Below are 17955 nucleotides of genomic sequence, written 5' to 3'. Positions count from 1 at the left end.
CGTAATTTTTCTCAGCTCTGTTTTCATCACGCATACACGTATGGCTGCGGCTATTGCACTCCTTGTGCTCACCAAATATATGGCTAGGAATACTTAAAATGTCCTTCTGAAGTTCTCTAGCTTTGATATGCTGAGGCCCTGTTTCTTGTTTTCGCGCATTGACTGCTAAAACGACAGCTCTACGAATATTTAAAATATTTTTTTTAATTATATTTCGGTACGCAACAAAGCCACGATCTCTGTGACCCTTCGTTTGCGTTTTTTCAGCAACGTGTCTCAACTTTTTACATAAATTACGAAGTAAGTGATTGGTACACTCAATTTTTTTAACGGTTACTTTTTGCTCTCGGTAAGGTCTGTTATTTACAATAGTATGATATACGTTACTATCACCGTCGGCAACAACCGTTCTATATATCAATCCATGCATTTCAATGCTGCGTTTGAAACCTTCAGCAATAGCATCACTTTCCATGCTACTAGAACTGGCATAACGATCATAGTTTTTATAACATTTATGATATTTTGGGGATGTAGCTTTTCGTTCTGCTATATCACATATTGTGCAGTATTTATTGCGTATGCCGATGAACAGAACTTTTCCTGTGCGGAAACCTACAATGGCACCGACACCGGAAAGTGAATTATAATTCGTGCCATACGATCTTTTCATCCAGCTACCATCCGCTATGACAGTTATATATGGGATACCGTCGACGACTTCATTGTTTTCAAAAGCTAATCGTCTTTCTTCTTCACCGGCTGCCTGCATGGTATGCATTGCGCTTTTCATAAACTGATCTACAAGTTTTTCACGGTACCTCCGGTACGTCGTTTCAGCCATGAAGGGCATGTTCAGGGCGGCGCATAATTCTTCTAATTGTGCATAGCCGATTCCGACTGTAACAGTCGCGGTTGTCGTGGCCTCATTTACATTCATTATATCTGAATTCATAGGTTCCGACCAAACAGTATCTTCGTAATTGCACATTTGGCACTTGAAGAAAAACTGTGTCAGACACCCATGCTGGCGAGTACCGATCATTTTCCAATCGCGAAAATGACATTCAATACCTCGCGCATGATTGTCGAACGTTCTATGTATTTCATTCCAAAAGAACTGAACGTCAACAATGCGGCGGCCATCTGGCACATTTTCAGAAATACGTCCCATATCTTCGTGTCCGACGTCTACGACGAGATTGTCGTCGCTATCGTCCAGGACGTTTTGTACTACTACAGTGGGTCTCACACTTGTAGAATCGCATTGTACAACGACAGTTTCGTCGTTTTCGCGAAGGACGTTTTGTGATATGCGCCCAAAATCCTTATTTGCGAATAGGACGTTTTTCGATTCAGGGATGCGCCCCGCATCATCTTTATTTTTTGCGAATAGGACGTTTTTCGATTCTGGGATGCGCCCCGCATCATCTTCATTTTTTGCGAATAGGACGTTTTTCGATTCTGGGATGCGCCCCGCATCATCTTTATTTTTTAAGAATAGGACGTTTTTCCATTCTGGGATGCGCCCCGCATCATCTTTATTTTTGAAATATTTGTCTAAGAAAACTGCATCAGCTTGAATCGTCGTTGTCGACGATTCCCATTCTTTCCGTCGCCTGCAAAGTAAAACGAATGTAGGACAATTCCCACAAGTTACTGAAATGTACATATAAATTGTTAGCACTTACAGTTTTCTATAAGCTTTTTTGAGGGAGAGTCTTCTCCTGGTATTTTTTTTATTTCCCATTTGTGGTTATTTTTTTCACAAATGCTTGGAAATTTTATCAATAATATATATGTATGTATGTCTTCTATGCGAAGATGTCTTATATATATGTATGGCTTCTATGCGAAGAGGCCTTTTTGTTAGAAATAAATAAATAACAACGACAGCCATGGCAACGCTCTAAAAAGAAACGAAACGCCAACGCGCTCTCGTTTTCCAATTTCACTGGCGTCGTTGAACTTGGAGCGGAAGGACTGTTTCCGAGGATTGTAAAATGGATTTACAAGGAGACAGTAAGTGTTTCTTGTTTTCTTTACTTCGTGAGTGTCATTGATAATTATAATAAGGTGACCATTTGTAACAAAAATATTTTTTTATTTGTCTCATATACAGTGGGTTTATGTGAGCCTATAATGAAAATTTAAAATATGTCTTTCGTAGATTCAAATAAGTTATGTGCATGCTTAAAATTTCGAAAAATATAACAGACGATTATTCCAACAATTATTGCAAGAATTCTTGCAGAAACCGTTGCAATAGTCGTCTGTTTCATTGTCTCTTGGACACGCGTCTAGAAAAGGCAATTTTCTAACTTTTTCATTTCAGCCTGTGATGAAAATTTAAAATATGACTCGTAAAAAATATGTTATGAGGACGCTAAAAATTCAATCGAGATCGGTCAAAAATTTCAGAGAATTGCGACTTCTTAGATGAAAAGTCACGATTTTCAGAAATAAATTGCTTGTAACTTCTCAGTGCATTGACCGATCTCGATTAAAATTTTTAGCATACACATAACATATTTTTTACAAATGTCATATTTTAAACTTTCATCACAGGTTGAAATGAAAAAGTTAGAAAATTGCCTTTTCTAGACGCGTATCCCAGAGACAATGAAACAGACGACTATTGCAACGGTTTCTGCAAGAATTCCTGCATTAGAATAATCGTCTGTTATATTTGTCGCAGTGAAGTTGGCCACGCATACATTCACTAACACATTCACGCTTTTGTCTTACGGAGTATCACCCATATTATTCAATTTTTTTTAGATGCTAAAGATGATAAAAAAGAAGCAACGCAACCGCAGCCGGAAATGCTGTTGCAGCTGCAGCAACAGGTACAACAACTGCGGTTGCGGACGCAGCCGCAGGAACCGCGGCAACCGCAGTCGCAGCCGCAGGAACCGAGGCAACCGCAACCGCAGCCACAAGAACCGCGGAAACTGCAGCCGGACCCGCTGCTGCAGCTGCAGCAGCAAATACATGAAATACAAATGAAAATAGAACAGTTACAACATATAAAACAACATGCTGGATATATCTTAAGTCGTTTTTTTTACGTTCCTGTTTGTACGATTTCTGATATTCTTTATTTATATATAATAACATAATATTTTTTTTCCAGCCACAACAGACGGCACAGGCACAGCAGCCGCAAAATTATCACCGATCACCGCTAGTAGATTTATACGAGCCAGATGAGTATATCGTAAGTCGTTTTTTTACGTTCATGTTTCTATGTTACTTCCTTCTTCTATCCACTGTTTATGAATAATAACATATTTATTTTTCCAGACATACAGGAGAGAAAGACAGAGAATAATACGGCAACACCGCCGTGAAATCAACCGATTAAGGCGGGAGGCAAGGCCCGGTCGCGGACACGGCAGCAATTACTGTACTGCCGGCCCATGCGGATGCATTCCGCATAACTGCGGTGCGGGCCGCAGTAGAGTACAGTAAAAGCTGGATATATGCAACAAAAGTTTGGCTGGATATATGCAACGTTTAAATGCCCAGAATCGATACCTCGGCTGGATATATGCAACATTAAATGCCCAGAATCGACACCTCGGTTGGATATATGCAACATTTGAAACCCGAGCCGACACCGCAACCGGTTTTCATTTCCAATCGTCCTTTGCTTTTCGCCAACTTTTAACATCAATTTTAGCAAGTAATTATAATTCAAACTATATCGTGTTTGGTCCCACTTTAATCACAAAAATCTCACCAATGCGCTAGTATAAGTTTCATTTAAAAAAAGTCAAAAATAAAAAAGTTTTTTGATTCAATTAGTATTAGTCACACCGATACGTTTCGGCTCTTTCCTTTGATCATCGGACCTCTCTTTTTCCGCCACTGTCTGTCCTTTTCTACGTTCACGCTTGGCTGCTCGTCGCGTGTAACCCGAGATTCGACACCTCGACTGGATATATGCAACGTCTGGGTCCCAATGTTTGTTGCATATATCCAGCTTTTACTGTATATTGCAAGTGCCAGGTGCCGGGCCGATGCTGCGAGTGTAGGCGGCACATTTGAAGTAAGTACGACGATAATATATGTATAATATGTAATAATGAGAAAGATAATATAAAAATATGATTTGTTTTATTTCAGGAAAACATTAAAAAATTTGTTTCAACATTATTGTATTCTCTTTTTTCATTTTAGTATTATTGTATATTTTTCTTCATTTCATTTTATTATTATTGTATTTATATTTTCATTATTTTATTATTATTATTATACTTATTATTATATTATTATTAGTATTAGTATTAGTATTAGTATTATAAGTATTAGTATTAGTTAATTTTTATAATAAATATTTTCATTATCTACTTACATTCTTGTCATTTATTCCCCTATTACTTATCCTGTGTATGTACAGTAATGCTTCGAAATAAGCAAGTGGCTCGGGACCGAACAGTTGCTTATTTCGAAGCAAGTAGCTATTCGGCTTGACTTTGTTCTCGAAACGGGACGATAGAGAACGCGAGAAACGAGTGAGAGATCCGAGGTAGCGGCAAATCATAAAGTGATCAGCCGAGCAGCGATGTTATTTTTTGGACAAGGATAGAATATAACATGCCCTCTCATTCTCGCACTATGCTTTATTTCGAAGCAAATATACCAGACTGAGAAAGCATTATATATATTCCGTCCTTCTTCTACTAACCGATGTCACCGCTCAGTCGAGCGTGAAATTTATTACCCTAAACATCGGCTTCGCGCTTTCATGGACCTCTCACTCGTTTCTCGTACCTCTCACTTTGCGGGCGACTTCAAACAAAGAAGAGGGGATAGCGACTTGCTTATTTCGAAGCAGAGACCACTTGCTTATTTCGAAGCATTACTGTACTAACGATGTACATACAGGCTTACCTTGGTTATGTTATATTACAATAAATGTATATATAATATTTGGCTGAAGGAGTTAGGTCATTCATACATTTCCTAGGTGATGTATGCAGTATCGTATTTTATACTTTGGCGGTGGCGTACATAATATAGCTATCGTAGCATCCGTGTGTCATTTAGATGTATGCGAAAAGTGATGTAGAATAGCATGCCGTTAGATGGATGCAATAATTGAGGTGGCGCTTAAATCAGTTTTTGTTCGGCCTAATTTTCGATGAAACGTTGACTGTTTTACCAACGCGGAATTCGGAGTTCGGTCTCGACGCTCGCATCACCTTAAGGAGTGAAATCCAATATTAATGTATCAAGCTAAGATTATCTTTTATTCAAGTAAGTAAATTAACTATAATTACTTTAAGTATAATATTAAGTATAACAATAGGTACGGCTAGAATATGAAATACAATAAGAAATTATAATAGGTACGCCCTAGATAGTGAAATACAGTGGAAAATATATGATTAGTTGTTAGTAAGTAATAAGTAATAATCACGCGACTTGATCTTCGAACACAGCCAATACTCTGTACAATTTGCCAAGTTACACTAAGTACTGGAAAACTATATTCTAGTAGCTTGTATGATACCTTCGGACACGAGCGGACTATACCTACAGGTCGCAATCGGTTTCTGGTCTAGCCAGAGCTATGCTAATACAGGCCTGCTCAAGGAGCTCCGCTTCTCGCTAGCTCTTTACACTTGAACGTGTGGCTTAGTATTAGCACGTGTTCAACACGTTGCGTACCATGAGTAGGGTGTCCACAGATCCGAACTCTCGTACGTCACCACTGAAAGAGAAGGATAGAGCTAATCTCGCGCTCTATAGTTGCCTAAGCAATTCAGCGCAAGCTTTTCCTCTACTTCCAGAGTATTGTCTGCATCTGACCGAAGCCAGGGAAGATCTGATCTGACTCTGCGTGCAACGCCTCTATTTATAGTCAGATTCTGCTGACTCAGCGCTTTTTTTCATTATAGGGTTCCTCTAATTTTCTGGAATTCCCCATCACGTGACGGCCGAGCACCCCTGCTCCTTAGTCTATGCGATCACCCTACTCTAGAATCTCACCCCACCGCGAGATCATCGGGGTTGCGCTGGCGCGTATGCATTCGTTTGTCGATCATTTATCGATAATCAACTTACCGACCGACTTACCAACTAATCGCTTATCGACTTATTCAATCAGACTATATTATCGATTAATGAAAATTATTTATTATAAGAAATATAATACAAATCAAACTAATTACTTTTTTTATAAACTCAATTAAACATAAAAATTAAATTAACCATTTTGTACAAAATTTAAACTAAAAATAAATTATAATAATAATAATGAAATGAAAAAGGTGCTGGGTCTTCTTAGCGGGTCGTTACATAAAGATGCGATAGGGCCTCGTATAAACACAAGAGAGGCTTTTAGCGGTCGGTTCTCGTTTGGCTGCAGAGTTAGTTCTCTCGTGAAAGTCATATTGAAAGGTGTCTCCTCCAAGAGCGTACAATAAAGGATTAATAACAAAAATATATCTAAAGGATTCATTTTATCATAACCTATTTCCTAACAAAACAAACGGGCCAATTCTGCTTTGAGCGAATATAAAGAAACGGGCAATTTCTGCTTTGAGCAAATCATTGTTTGTGAAAACAAACGGGCCAAGTCTGCTTCCAGCGACTAATTAATAAAATAAAAAAGCGTACCAAGTCCATTTTGAGCGACCAACCTTTACTGAAAACAGCTAGATCTGATATACAGGGTGTTCGACAATAGGTGGACAAAATTTTAAGGGGTGATTCTAGGGATCAAAATAAGACGAAAATTAAGAATAATGAAATAGCGTTTGCGGCTTTGTTTTCCAGTAATTAACGTTTAAAAATGCGAGTAAAAAGCGCCTGAAACCTGCAATCCGCCCAGCACCGACAACTGAATGTCAGGTCAGCAGGGGTCGGTACAGTCATAACCAAGAATCGAAGCCGAATGCTGCAGTACCGAGAAACAGAATAGCACGAGGTAAGTTTTTACTATTCAACGATTCTTAGTTATGACTGTACCTTCCCCTGCTGATCTGGCGTTCAGTCGTCGGTGCTGGGCGGGTTGCAGGTTTCAGGCGCTTTTTACTCGAATTTTTAAACGTTAATTACTGGAAAACAAAGCCGCAAACGCTATTTCGTTATTTTTGATTTTCGTCTTATTTTGATCCCTAGAATCAACCCTTAAAATTTTGCCCACCTGTTGTCGAACACCCTGTACATATGTAATTATGGGTAGACCTATGAAAAATGCATCTCGTATGAGAAAGAGTTGTGCAAATGAATCGGACGATGTCAAACAATTACGTCTTTCTAAAAAACGTAAAAGAACCGCAGAGGCACAGCGCCGGCGTTAAGACAGATGAAAAAAAACGTCGGCTATGGAAAATTTTTAATCGTTTAAAGAATGAATCTGCCGAGGAACGGTCACGTCGTATCGGATTAATCCGCAGGCGTTTAGCAAACGAATCTATTGAGGAACGGTCACATCGTATCGAATTAATCCGCAAAGCGTTTAACGAACGAATCTCCTGAGGAAAGGTTCAGTAGCACAGGACTTCGAAAAGGAGGAGGATACTCAATTCGATGTGTATATTTTTTTTTTCTTTATGTATGTTCACCAATTACTCCGAGACGGATGAACCAATCGGAACGAAATTTTTGTGTCTTGTAGAGTATAATCTCCAATTGGTCCTGTTAAAAAAACATTTTGCATTTTTTCATTGCTAACGATTTTTTTGCAAAAAACGTAATGGCCGATGTACACGGTGCGAGGCTCGCACATCGAAACTTGCATGCGTGAAGGTGTTAATACGGTTCAAGAAATAAATCGGATGTTCCAATGCGTTTCGAGCTTAGTACTCAAAATGGACTCTGTGAATGAAGGTGTTGCTGTAGTTAGCGTCATGTTGAGTGATTATATAATTAAAAAGTTAATACAAACGAAGAAGAAAAAAAAAGAAAAAAAAGGAGTGTGGGTAAAAAACTGGATCGATAGACGCAGATATTTTGGAGCTTCTGATCAATTAGTGAAAGAATTGCGAAACGAAGATGTGGCTGCATTTCGAAACATATTTAGACTTAGTCCAGACCAATTTGATGTTTTATTGCAAAAAGTGCACCCACTTATTGAAAAAAAGTGTACAAATATGCGTGAACCTCTGTCATCAAAACTCAAATTAGAAATTACTTTACGATATTTATGTTCGGGTGACTCATTTAGTAGTTTGATATATCTGTTTCGAGTGGCAAGTATTTTACTATATTGGTATTGTACCAAATTGAAGTTTGTGATGCCTTGACAACAGTTTTGAAAGAATATTTACAGGTAAGTATAAAAAATATAGGATAATATTTATGTACTGTTTTATTTTATGAATATTATGATATAAATAACATTAATATTTTAATATTTCTTAACATTTTGATAAATATGTTAGAAATTTGTCTAAAAATCGATCGATCCCGTTCGACGGTTCTGGGGTAAGTCGCATGCCGTCTCTCATGGTCCTCTTACCAAAAGATGAAACATCTTCCCCACTCTGTGGCCAGATCCTTCAAGAACACCCTTATCTCTTCACACGTGCCATGCGGCACCATGACTTTAGATCATCGGCCACACGCTCCTTCTTCGGCAATCGGCAACCAAACTCCTCGCTATCAAGCCGTAAACATAACATCCGCAACTCGTAGATGTCACCGATCCTAATTGCAGCTGCATCGGCCATCCTCTCTAATTTCCTAGAGAGGAAATATTTATTTTCACCACCAAGTGACCTCTGACAATGAGACACGTATACGACCCCGACACGTTTCTCAGCTTTGAAAAACGCCCTAACGCTAACAAATATATAAAATTAAAGTAATTGAAAATAGGATATAGAATCATCGATAGAATCTTGAGAAAAATTGGAAGTAGTGCTGGCAGTTCCTGGTGTGTTGCTCATTACATAATTAGGAATGGGAGAATGACTGTGAAATGTGTTTTGAGAAGGGCTCTTATTACTATTTCGCTGTAATTGTCTGTTTAATAGCTGCATACGATAATTTATACGCTTTCTAGTAATTAACTGTTGGATTTCCAACGGCATATTATTTAATTGCGCAGCAACGCTTTGTCCGAATATATCAAATTCGGTTTTTTTCGACGTCGCAATTGCATTGACTGAAATAGCTTCCAATCTATGTAGAGCTGATGATAGAAATTTTTCATCAGATTCGTCACTATCCCTTTTTCTTTTTTTGTTTCTTGAACTAGAGTGTCCAGAAAATGTTGGTTGTGAGTAAATAGTTGATTCATGGCTCGTTGATTGTTGCTGAAACATAGTCCCAGCTTGGGTTATTGGTTCCTCCAAAACATTATTATCTATTTACTTTGATGCTCTTAGATCAACAATTGTAGTATGATTTGAAACGTTTTTTATTTGGTTTCATTCGTCGTCTTCAGTAACATTTGTGTGATCAACAATCTAAAAATGAAAAATATATATTCTTATTATGTTTAATATGTTACCTTATTACAGGTACCCTCTACGTTTGAGAAATGGGAGCGTATTCAGCGCGAACATCGTTGGAATTTTCCAAATGTAATTGGCACTTTAGATGGAAAACATATAAATATAAGTTTGCCCATTAGTAGTGGATCAGATTATTATAATTATAAAGGAAAGTACAGTATAGTACTAATGGCGCTTGTGGACGATGACTATCGATTTACATATAGATCGCTTTTCAGATCTATAAAGGTCGCTTTTCAGATGGTGAAATTTTTTGGAATTCTAGCTTTTACACAGCACTCACCGAAAACAGTCTGAATATTCTGGAAAATGGAATAATAGTTGCGGATGATGCATTCTCGTTGGCAACCCGAATAATGAAGCCTTAAAAAAAAGAGATTTAAGTATCTCGGAAAAAGTTTGCAATTATCGACTTAGCAGAGCCAGACGCGTTGTTGAAAATGCGTTTGGTATTTTGACAGCGACGTTTAGAATATTTGAAAACGATATTAAACTTCAACCAGAAAAGGTTGAAAAAATTATATTTGCTGCATGTTCCTTGCACAATTGGCTTCGAACATGCAAAGATGAAAATTATTGGCCTCAAGAAATTGTAGACAGAGAAGATACAGAGTTTGGACAAATTATCTCGGGTCATTGGAGACAAATCACACGGGGATTAACAAATGTACATGCAGATCGGTTTGCACATAATCCAGCAAGACACGCAATAAACGAGTATTGTGAATATTTTAATGGAGTTGGTGCAGTGCCGTGACAACTAAAAATGATTAATTAACGATATCTGAAGACCTAATAATATAATGTTTTTGTCTTTCTTCTGTTTAATGATTATAATAAATTAATATTTGAAGTTAATTCATTTATTGTTATTTTCTTTTATTCTTTCACCATTTTTTGTATCAATTTTCAGTTATCCATCTTCACATGAATAGCCTCATCTCGAAAAGTAATTAATAATACATTTATACCTCGATATTCCTTTAATTAATATTTAGTATGTTTGCCGTTCTTGTTTATTACTTCAAAAATTCGACGTGGAAGCGAATCATAAAGAGAATGTAAGTACGATTGTTGAATTGTGGACCATGCTGTCTTTATACCATTGACAAGGACCGCACGATTTTCATACTGCTTACCACCTGCGTAGATTTGTCTGGAAAGCCATCCCCATACATTTTCCATGATATTTAGATCAGGAGACAATGCTGGCCAACTGAGCACTTCGATGTTATTGCTCTTGAACCAATCTTTTATAAAACGTGCGAAATGTATCGGAGCGTCATCATGTTAGAAAGTCCAATTTTGTTGTCCGATAACACGGTACAACACGATTTTTGATCTGTAATATCCATTACGTGATTCTTATAGGTTTTTGTTCACTGATTACGAATCTGCAAACCGTTTTGCTCCTATACGTACAGTTTTTGAGAAACAGGCATTTTTGTGAAAATGTGTGGTTTTGGGAAAAAATGCAGTATTACATGAAAACTAAAAATGCAAGGAAGTTCAGGTTTATGTCAAAAGTTAGAGGAGACTTTCCTCTATACGTCTGTATGAACAATTACATTTTTTGATGATTTTTAATATTTGTAAGTGTTTGTCAAAGTTTGAAAAAGAGGTGCCGTAGGTAGTTTATACGCGCTATTTTTGTATTTTTATGAAAGATCTTTTATTTAGCAGGAATTTACTATAGAGGATTGCATTCTATAAACATTTCTGATGAAGAAACCATTCACAGAAAGTATCGGTATGGTTTAGTGTTGGAACAAATAAATAAAATATTCATCGACAACGTGATTACGACGCGTTGCCGCCAGGCGGCCATTGTATGCCTACCTCGCCGCGGCAGTGCCGTAAGACATCGTCCGTTTGCCTTCTATGTACCTTGTAAAGATGGTAACAACGGTAAATTCATGAACCAATGAATTTACTGCACCAATTTAGAAGCACGGTCAGTCATGTTCAATAGCACATTGCCAAATTGCTAGCAACGTCTTAAACTGGTCGGAGTGGTATTTTGTCACGTATCGAAGCAATTACCATGAAGCTTCAAAACGTCCAACATTAAACAGACCTTCTACAGAACAAGGCCCGTAAAGTCAGAACGTTCATTTAGGACACTCTTATTGTCCACAAGCTCGCAACAAGCGATGTACAATCCTTTACTGGCTCGTCTTACATTTTTACACGAGTCTTAGCCGGGCTACACACAGGCCCAGACCTTCCTGTTGGGTCGGCTTCGCGTACCTTCTTGACTTTCTCCTCTTTGTCCCAGGCGAACCCCCCTGCCGTGCACGTATCGCTGCGAGTCATACTGACCCAACAACGGTTATGAACCGTCACTGCGCTCTGTACCAGGCACCACCGGTCACTATCAAACCCCGCATAGGTTTCTGGGCCCTTGTCTGGGAGATATCGCCGGTTCTGTGCAAACACGCACTTTAAGACTCCCACCTGCACCGCAGCTGCTGAGTCTTTGACGGGCTGACATGGGACGTGTCCAGCGAGCTGATTTGCTGAACCGTTCAGCCTATTGCCATTAGTTAAGCCCTAAACGTTTACTAATTGGTCACTTTTGGTGTACGCCTCTCTCGCTAGACTATCTCTCTGCGGTTTCTAGCAAACTGCCTTGCGGACTGAATTCGTCACTCTCAGACAGAACTTGCATACGAACAGTCAGCTTTACACGATTCAATAGATACGCTCCGACACAGCGTTTTAATATCTGTTTGAGATACCTCTGAGGTTTTAACATACACAAACCATAGACATTTGCACAATACATCTACTAATTAAACATACTCATAATTCAGTGTTCATTCAATTTATTCTCCTTACAACGGTAAAAGGTTGTAAGGAAGTGCGACACTTCGTGGTGGTGGTAATTCGCGTTACAAAAGACGGTCAGCCATTTCACCGCGAATTCGAGCTAAAAACAAAATGTTTGACGTACTCTTTCACCTTTTGGTTACCTTGCCGCAAGTGGTTCCGTTCATTTATACGCAGTTCCTTTGAACGTCTTTCACCGAATTCTTCCATGACTGCATCGCACAGTTCGTCTACATCTCTAAACTCGTGATTTCCTAAGAACTTTTCAGCGTCTCTCTTCATTTTGTGAATAATGAGGTGGTGGAGAAACATTTCCTTATTCCTTGCGACGCTCAACCCTGCTTTTATACCCTGAATCCATCTTTCTACGGTTATATTGTGTCCATTAAACTCGCTAACGTGTCGCAGAGCCCTATCGGTGTTTCGTTCATCCCTTTCGGCGCTTCTCCTTCCTAACGAACTATCCGTGACGATATTATCGCTCTCATCTTCGGTGAGTGCGATGTCTTCGTCGTGAAGTTCGGGTTTGGCATGAGGGCGTAACGCGCGAATTTCGTCCTTGATTTTACGTTGCTCCGCTATGAGCTCTTTTTGTTTTAATATAAGGGATTCGAGTTTCCCTATCTCAATTGAGTTTCGATCGGCACTACCGCCAGGCTCGTCGGTGATGTCGTTAAGCTTGACAAACTTCTTCATGATGATTTACAAAGACGTACTTACATGCAATACTCCAGCATTGGCGGTTTCCTTTTCTTTTGTTGGGTCTCGTCGCGGTGAGGTGCCTCAACTATTCCTCTTATTGAGTTGGGATGTGGAGATCCTGGCAGAATCGGCAATAAATTGTTCCTGTTACGTCGCAACTCAGGGAGGCGATTAAAAACTACATGGTATCACTTCCACACGCCTTCGTTTATTAAGATAGTAGTTGAATTTAGGACAATGGTTCAAATCTCGCACAAGAACTAGCGATCGTGACCCTTGCTATGAAGTCGTCTGGCGCAGAATAGGTGCCTGGGGGTGGTTTTATATTATATATATGAATATATATTGCGCAGTTTCGTTCGCGAAGAAGCGGCCCAGTTGTCGGATTCTTATGTTTCTACTTGTCATCAGTTTCCGAGCTGCCGTACCGTGGGAATAGGGAATGCAGGGTGTTATCTCCGCTAGTCAAGCTAGCAGAGGTTCTCGCCTAACAACACGCAGAGCAAATTATTGAAGTGGCGCTCGCCCAGGCTGTTGCTTTAAATGTTGTATACGAAGAAGAAACTAATGAACATTTAAGAAATCCAGTCGGAATTCATGTTGACGAAACAATACATTACGATCAAATTGATTTATATGAAGATCAACAGCAAGAAACAATTGCAATGCCAGAAGACGTGTTCCTTAATAGTATTCGGAGTCTTAATATTCAATAGAAAGACTTATTGAAATCAGTTTCCGCAGTGAAGATAGAAAGATATTAAAAAAAATGATGATGAAAATAGGGAACAAATGTTGCTTTTTATTACCAGAGGAACTGGTAGCGGTATGTCGTTTATTTTAAAATTACTTGTCGAATGTGTTAAACGCTGCTAGAATTCTCCAGTTGATACGATGATAAAACCATCTTTCATTGAAGTAGCTTCTTTGACTGGCGTCGCCGCCCGTCAAATATTTGGAAAAACTCTGCATTCCATGTTCTCGTTGCCTGTTGAAAAAGGTACTGCAATGACCTATCGGGAACTGATAGGGCAAAGGCTCGAACAAGAGAGACGAAAGTGGCATCATACAAGGTGGTTGATTATTGACGAGATATCAATGGTATCTTATGAGAATTTGCGAATTTAAGATTTAAGATTGCAAGAATTCAAAACCAATGATAAACTATTTGGTGGCGTAAATGTACTTCTCTTTGGCGATATCATACAGTTGCCCTCAGTAAAAGGACACTAGTACTTTGAACAGCCACATTGGTGTACTGCAGAAATTAATTTATATCATCAATTTTCATTCTGCGAACTTACCATTAATATACGACAAAGAAATGACGTAGAGTTTATCGATTTATTGAATAACCTTCGGTTTGGGGAAGTGACAACTTCTCAACTGGAAATACTATGCAAACGAAGAAGAGTTCCCCTAACCGGAGAGTTCGAGGATGGTGCAGCAGTAAGAATATTCCCAACGATAAAATTAGTGGATGAATATAATTCAAAAATGACTGATGAATTAGCAAAACATCGAATGTACGTTATTGATTCAATAGACGAGTCCCGTGTGGCAGCTACATATGGAAAAAGGCCACCAGAAAATGTGATACCTGTAAATACAAATAATTGTGGCGGACTGTTACGTATGTAATGTTTCGAGGGGAACGAGGAGGGCCGGGGTGGAGGCCGTACACCAAAAAATAACACCATAAAAATGCACGTGGTTGTCTAATAATTGTCAGTTTATTAAAATTATTGTGGAGGAGACACAAGTAACAATAAAGGGGCGAGGAAGGCCGTTACACCGGGCGAACCGTATCGCACGTGAATCCCAGTACAAAGGAGGTTAGCTTCGGCCGTTCACTTACAATTCACACGAAACCCGATGACAGTTTGACAAAGAGACCGACGGGATCGAGGAGTCCGTAATCGTTCTCGAAACCGATAGTAACGCGAGGACGAGGTAGGCGCGAGCCGCGTAACGACACTTGGCGTCGTCGAGAAAATTCCGTTTTACAATGTTTCTCAGTGTATTCGCGAAGAAACCGGATTTTCGGAGGCGAGGCGTACTAAATTAAACGAAGGTCGAGGAGTCGCACGAGATCGTATTTCGACGCTACAAAACTCACAAAACACTCGAATTTATCGCAGAGATGTTCAGCGTGATGCGTAACAAAAACTCAATATGGCTACGCGGCACGCATCGCTTCCTCCCGAAATTAAGTTCGCGAAAAAGAACGCATGGCGGCAGCACCTCTCAGACGGGCCCCGCGTGATGAGGAGACCCTTTATACGCGCGTTCACGCAACATTGTATGTAACGTCCCCTTAAAGCGAGTACGCTACTGCACCGACGCGTAGAGAGAGCGGTTCCCTATAAGAAGGCGACTCGTATAATATTAGTAATTTAAAGGGATTTTAGGTTCGGATGGTGCGCGAAAAAGGAGTGAAATCCACCGTTAATTCCTGTTAGAATAGAGGCAATGTATAATGGCGCTTATTGATTTTATGCATGATAGTTTCCTTTCTCTGTTTACATATGTATTCTATGTTCGCGCGTTTTTCTCGCGTCGCCTAGCGCGTTCTTTCTTTTTATGGTCACTCTCGAGGAAAGATCACTAGAGATCGGAAGCAGAGTCCTCCATACATTAAATAAAGTTCAGTTTTCTTTTATGTCACTCCTTGTGTTCGCTTTATTAAACCATATCATCAGGTTATGGGCCCAGTAAGCGCGTCGCAGATAAGGAGGAATTTAAGTGCGGAATAAAGTGTGTGCAGTCGAATAGGAAAGTTCAAGGAACGCCACGTGCGTAGAATACAACAAGCAATGGCGGACGACGAAAAATATAAAGTGCCACTATTCGATGGAAGCAACTACAGCAACTGGAAATTTCGCATGCAGATCCTACTGGAGGAATACGATCTCTTTGACCTGGTTGGTACAAGACTCGATACAATAATCGCTGAATTGCCGGTGGAGAACAAGGCCGTTCGAACTACTACGTTAAACAAAAATGATAAAAAGTGCAAATCGCTTATAACTCAGCGTATCTCGGATAGTCATCTTGAATACGTAAGGAAAAAGATACGGCATATGATATGTGGAAGGCTCTCTCCGATGGCTTTGAGCGTACAGGGGTTTCCAGTCAATTGCGCCTCAGAGAAATGCTTCTAACCATGAGGTATGTACCGGCGGAATCTATGGCGTCCCACTTCTTGAAGTTTGATAAGTTGGTTCGAGAATTGAAATCCACGGGGGCTACGCTGGAAGAAACGGACATCGTGTGTCATTTGTTATTAACGATGCCGGAAGAATACAACATGGTCGTAACCGCCTTGGAGACGATGTCGAGTGGACAGTTGACTCTCAGTTTCGTAAAAACAAGGCTGCTGGATGAAGAGGCTAAACGCGGTGGTAATAACGGCAGTACAGTGTGCGGGAATTCATCTACAGCATTTACAGCCACGACAAATAAGCGTCGCGGAAATCGGAACGCGAGTTCTAACGGAAATCAGAATGCGAGCTTTAACGGAAATCGGAACGCGAGTTTTAATAAAAACCGGAACGCGAACTCTGATGGAAACCGGAACATGAACAATAATCGAAACGCGAAATCAAACGGATCAAATGCCGGAAACGGAACATATCGCACCCATTTTGACTATAAATGCCATTATTGTGGTATAACCGGACATAAACGGTCGGAGTGTAACGGTCGTAAATTAAAGTACGAAAGTAAAAATTCGGAAACAGCGAATGCCGCGCTTGATGAGAACAGTACAAATGACCAAACGGCTATCATGTTCTTCGCAAACGGAAGTGGAAGTGACACGTCAAATATAAATTGGATTCTGGATTCCGGATCCACTGAACATTTGGCAACTAAAGGGACAAAGTTAATTAATGTGCGGAAATTAGAGACACCAATAAGTATACGTGTTGCTAAATCGGGCCACGTTTTGACTGCGGATGAAATAGGTGATTTACGAGTGCGCACGCGAGTGAACAATAAAGTTTATGACATTTTTATGACGGGAATTTTGTCAGTGTCTGGACTTGAGTGTAATCTTCTCTCAGTCCGTAAGCTTGAGATGAACGGTTTTTCAATAACATTTAAGGACGGTAAAGCAATCATCGCGAAAGACAATTGTGTTGCCGCGATCGCGCATCGCAGAGACAAACTTTATGAACTCTACGTTGAAAGTTTAACGGAAGTTGTGAATATTTGCAGAGCCGCCGACACAGTGCACCTGTGGCATCATCGTCTTGGGTATCCGAGCAGCTCATGGTTAAGGAAATTGGTCAACATGGCGAATGGAATAGAGGTGAAGGAATTTGGAACTTCATCAGAACTCTGCGGAACCTGTGTGGAGGGTAAGCAGACCCGTCTGCCCCACCGAACTGAACGTATCAGAGCCAAGCGTCCTCTTGAGCTGGTTCACAGTGACCTGTGCGGTCCAATAGATGTCACATCCTTTGACGAAAAGAGATATTTGCTCACTTTTATAGATGACTTTACGCATTTTACTGTAGCATACACGTTAAAGGCTAAATCGGAAGTACTTAGATGTTTTAAAGTGTTTCAGTCCATGGCGCAGGCCCGTTTCAATCTGAAAATAAGTAGGTTTAGATGCGACAACGGAAGAGAATATATCTCCAATGAAACCCGTCAGTATTTTGAAGACTGTGGAATTCAGTTTGAGTTCACAATCCGCTACACACCCCAACAGAATGGAGTTGCGGAGAGGATGAACAGGACGATAATAGAGAAGGCTCGCTGCATGATTCTCTATTCAAAAATGAGTAAGGTTTTCTGGTCTGAAGCTGTCTTGGCGGCTGTTTATTTAATCAATCGATGCCCAACTAATGCTTTGAAAGACAAGCTGCCAGCTGAACTCTGGTACGGAGAAAAACCTAACCTCCAAAAGCTAAGGGTTTTTGGCTGTATCGCATAT

The 17955-nt window shown here is 39.8% G+C and overlaps 1 protein-coding gene across 1 annotated transcript; it reads left to right on the top strand.

The window, feature by feature from the left end:
* The first annotated feature begins 7826 nt into the window (after positions 1 to 7826).
* On the top strand, positions 7827 to 10233 carry LOC143305680 (uncharacterized). Its single transcript, XM_076690184.1, has 6 exons — positions 7827 to 7872; positions 7990 to 8211; positions 8268 to 8287; positions 9483 to 9653; positions 9695 to 9816; positions 9894 to 10233. Exons 1-6 carry the CDS (start codon positions 7827 to 7829, stop codon positions 10231 to 10233), a joined length of 921 nt encoding a protein of 306 aa, XP_076546299.1.
* The last annotated feature ends 7722 nt before the right edge of the window (positions 10234 to 17955 follow it).

This window comes from Osmia lignaria, chromosome 9 (assembly GCF_051020975.1).
Source record: "Osmia lignaria lignaria isolate PbOS001 chromosome 9, iyOsmLign1, whole genome shotgun sequence".
NCBI classification, from domain to species: domain Eukaryota; kingdom Metazoa; phylum Arthropoda; class Insecta; order Hymenoptera; family Megachilidae; genus Osmia; species Osmia lignaria.
This window is presented reverse-complemented; position numbering and strand designations above follow the sequence as displayed.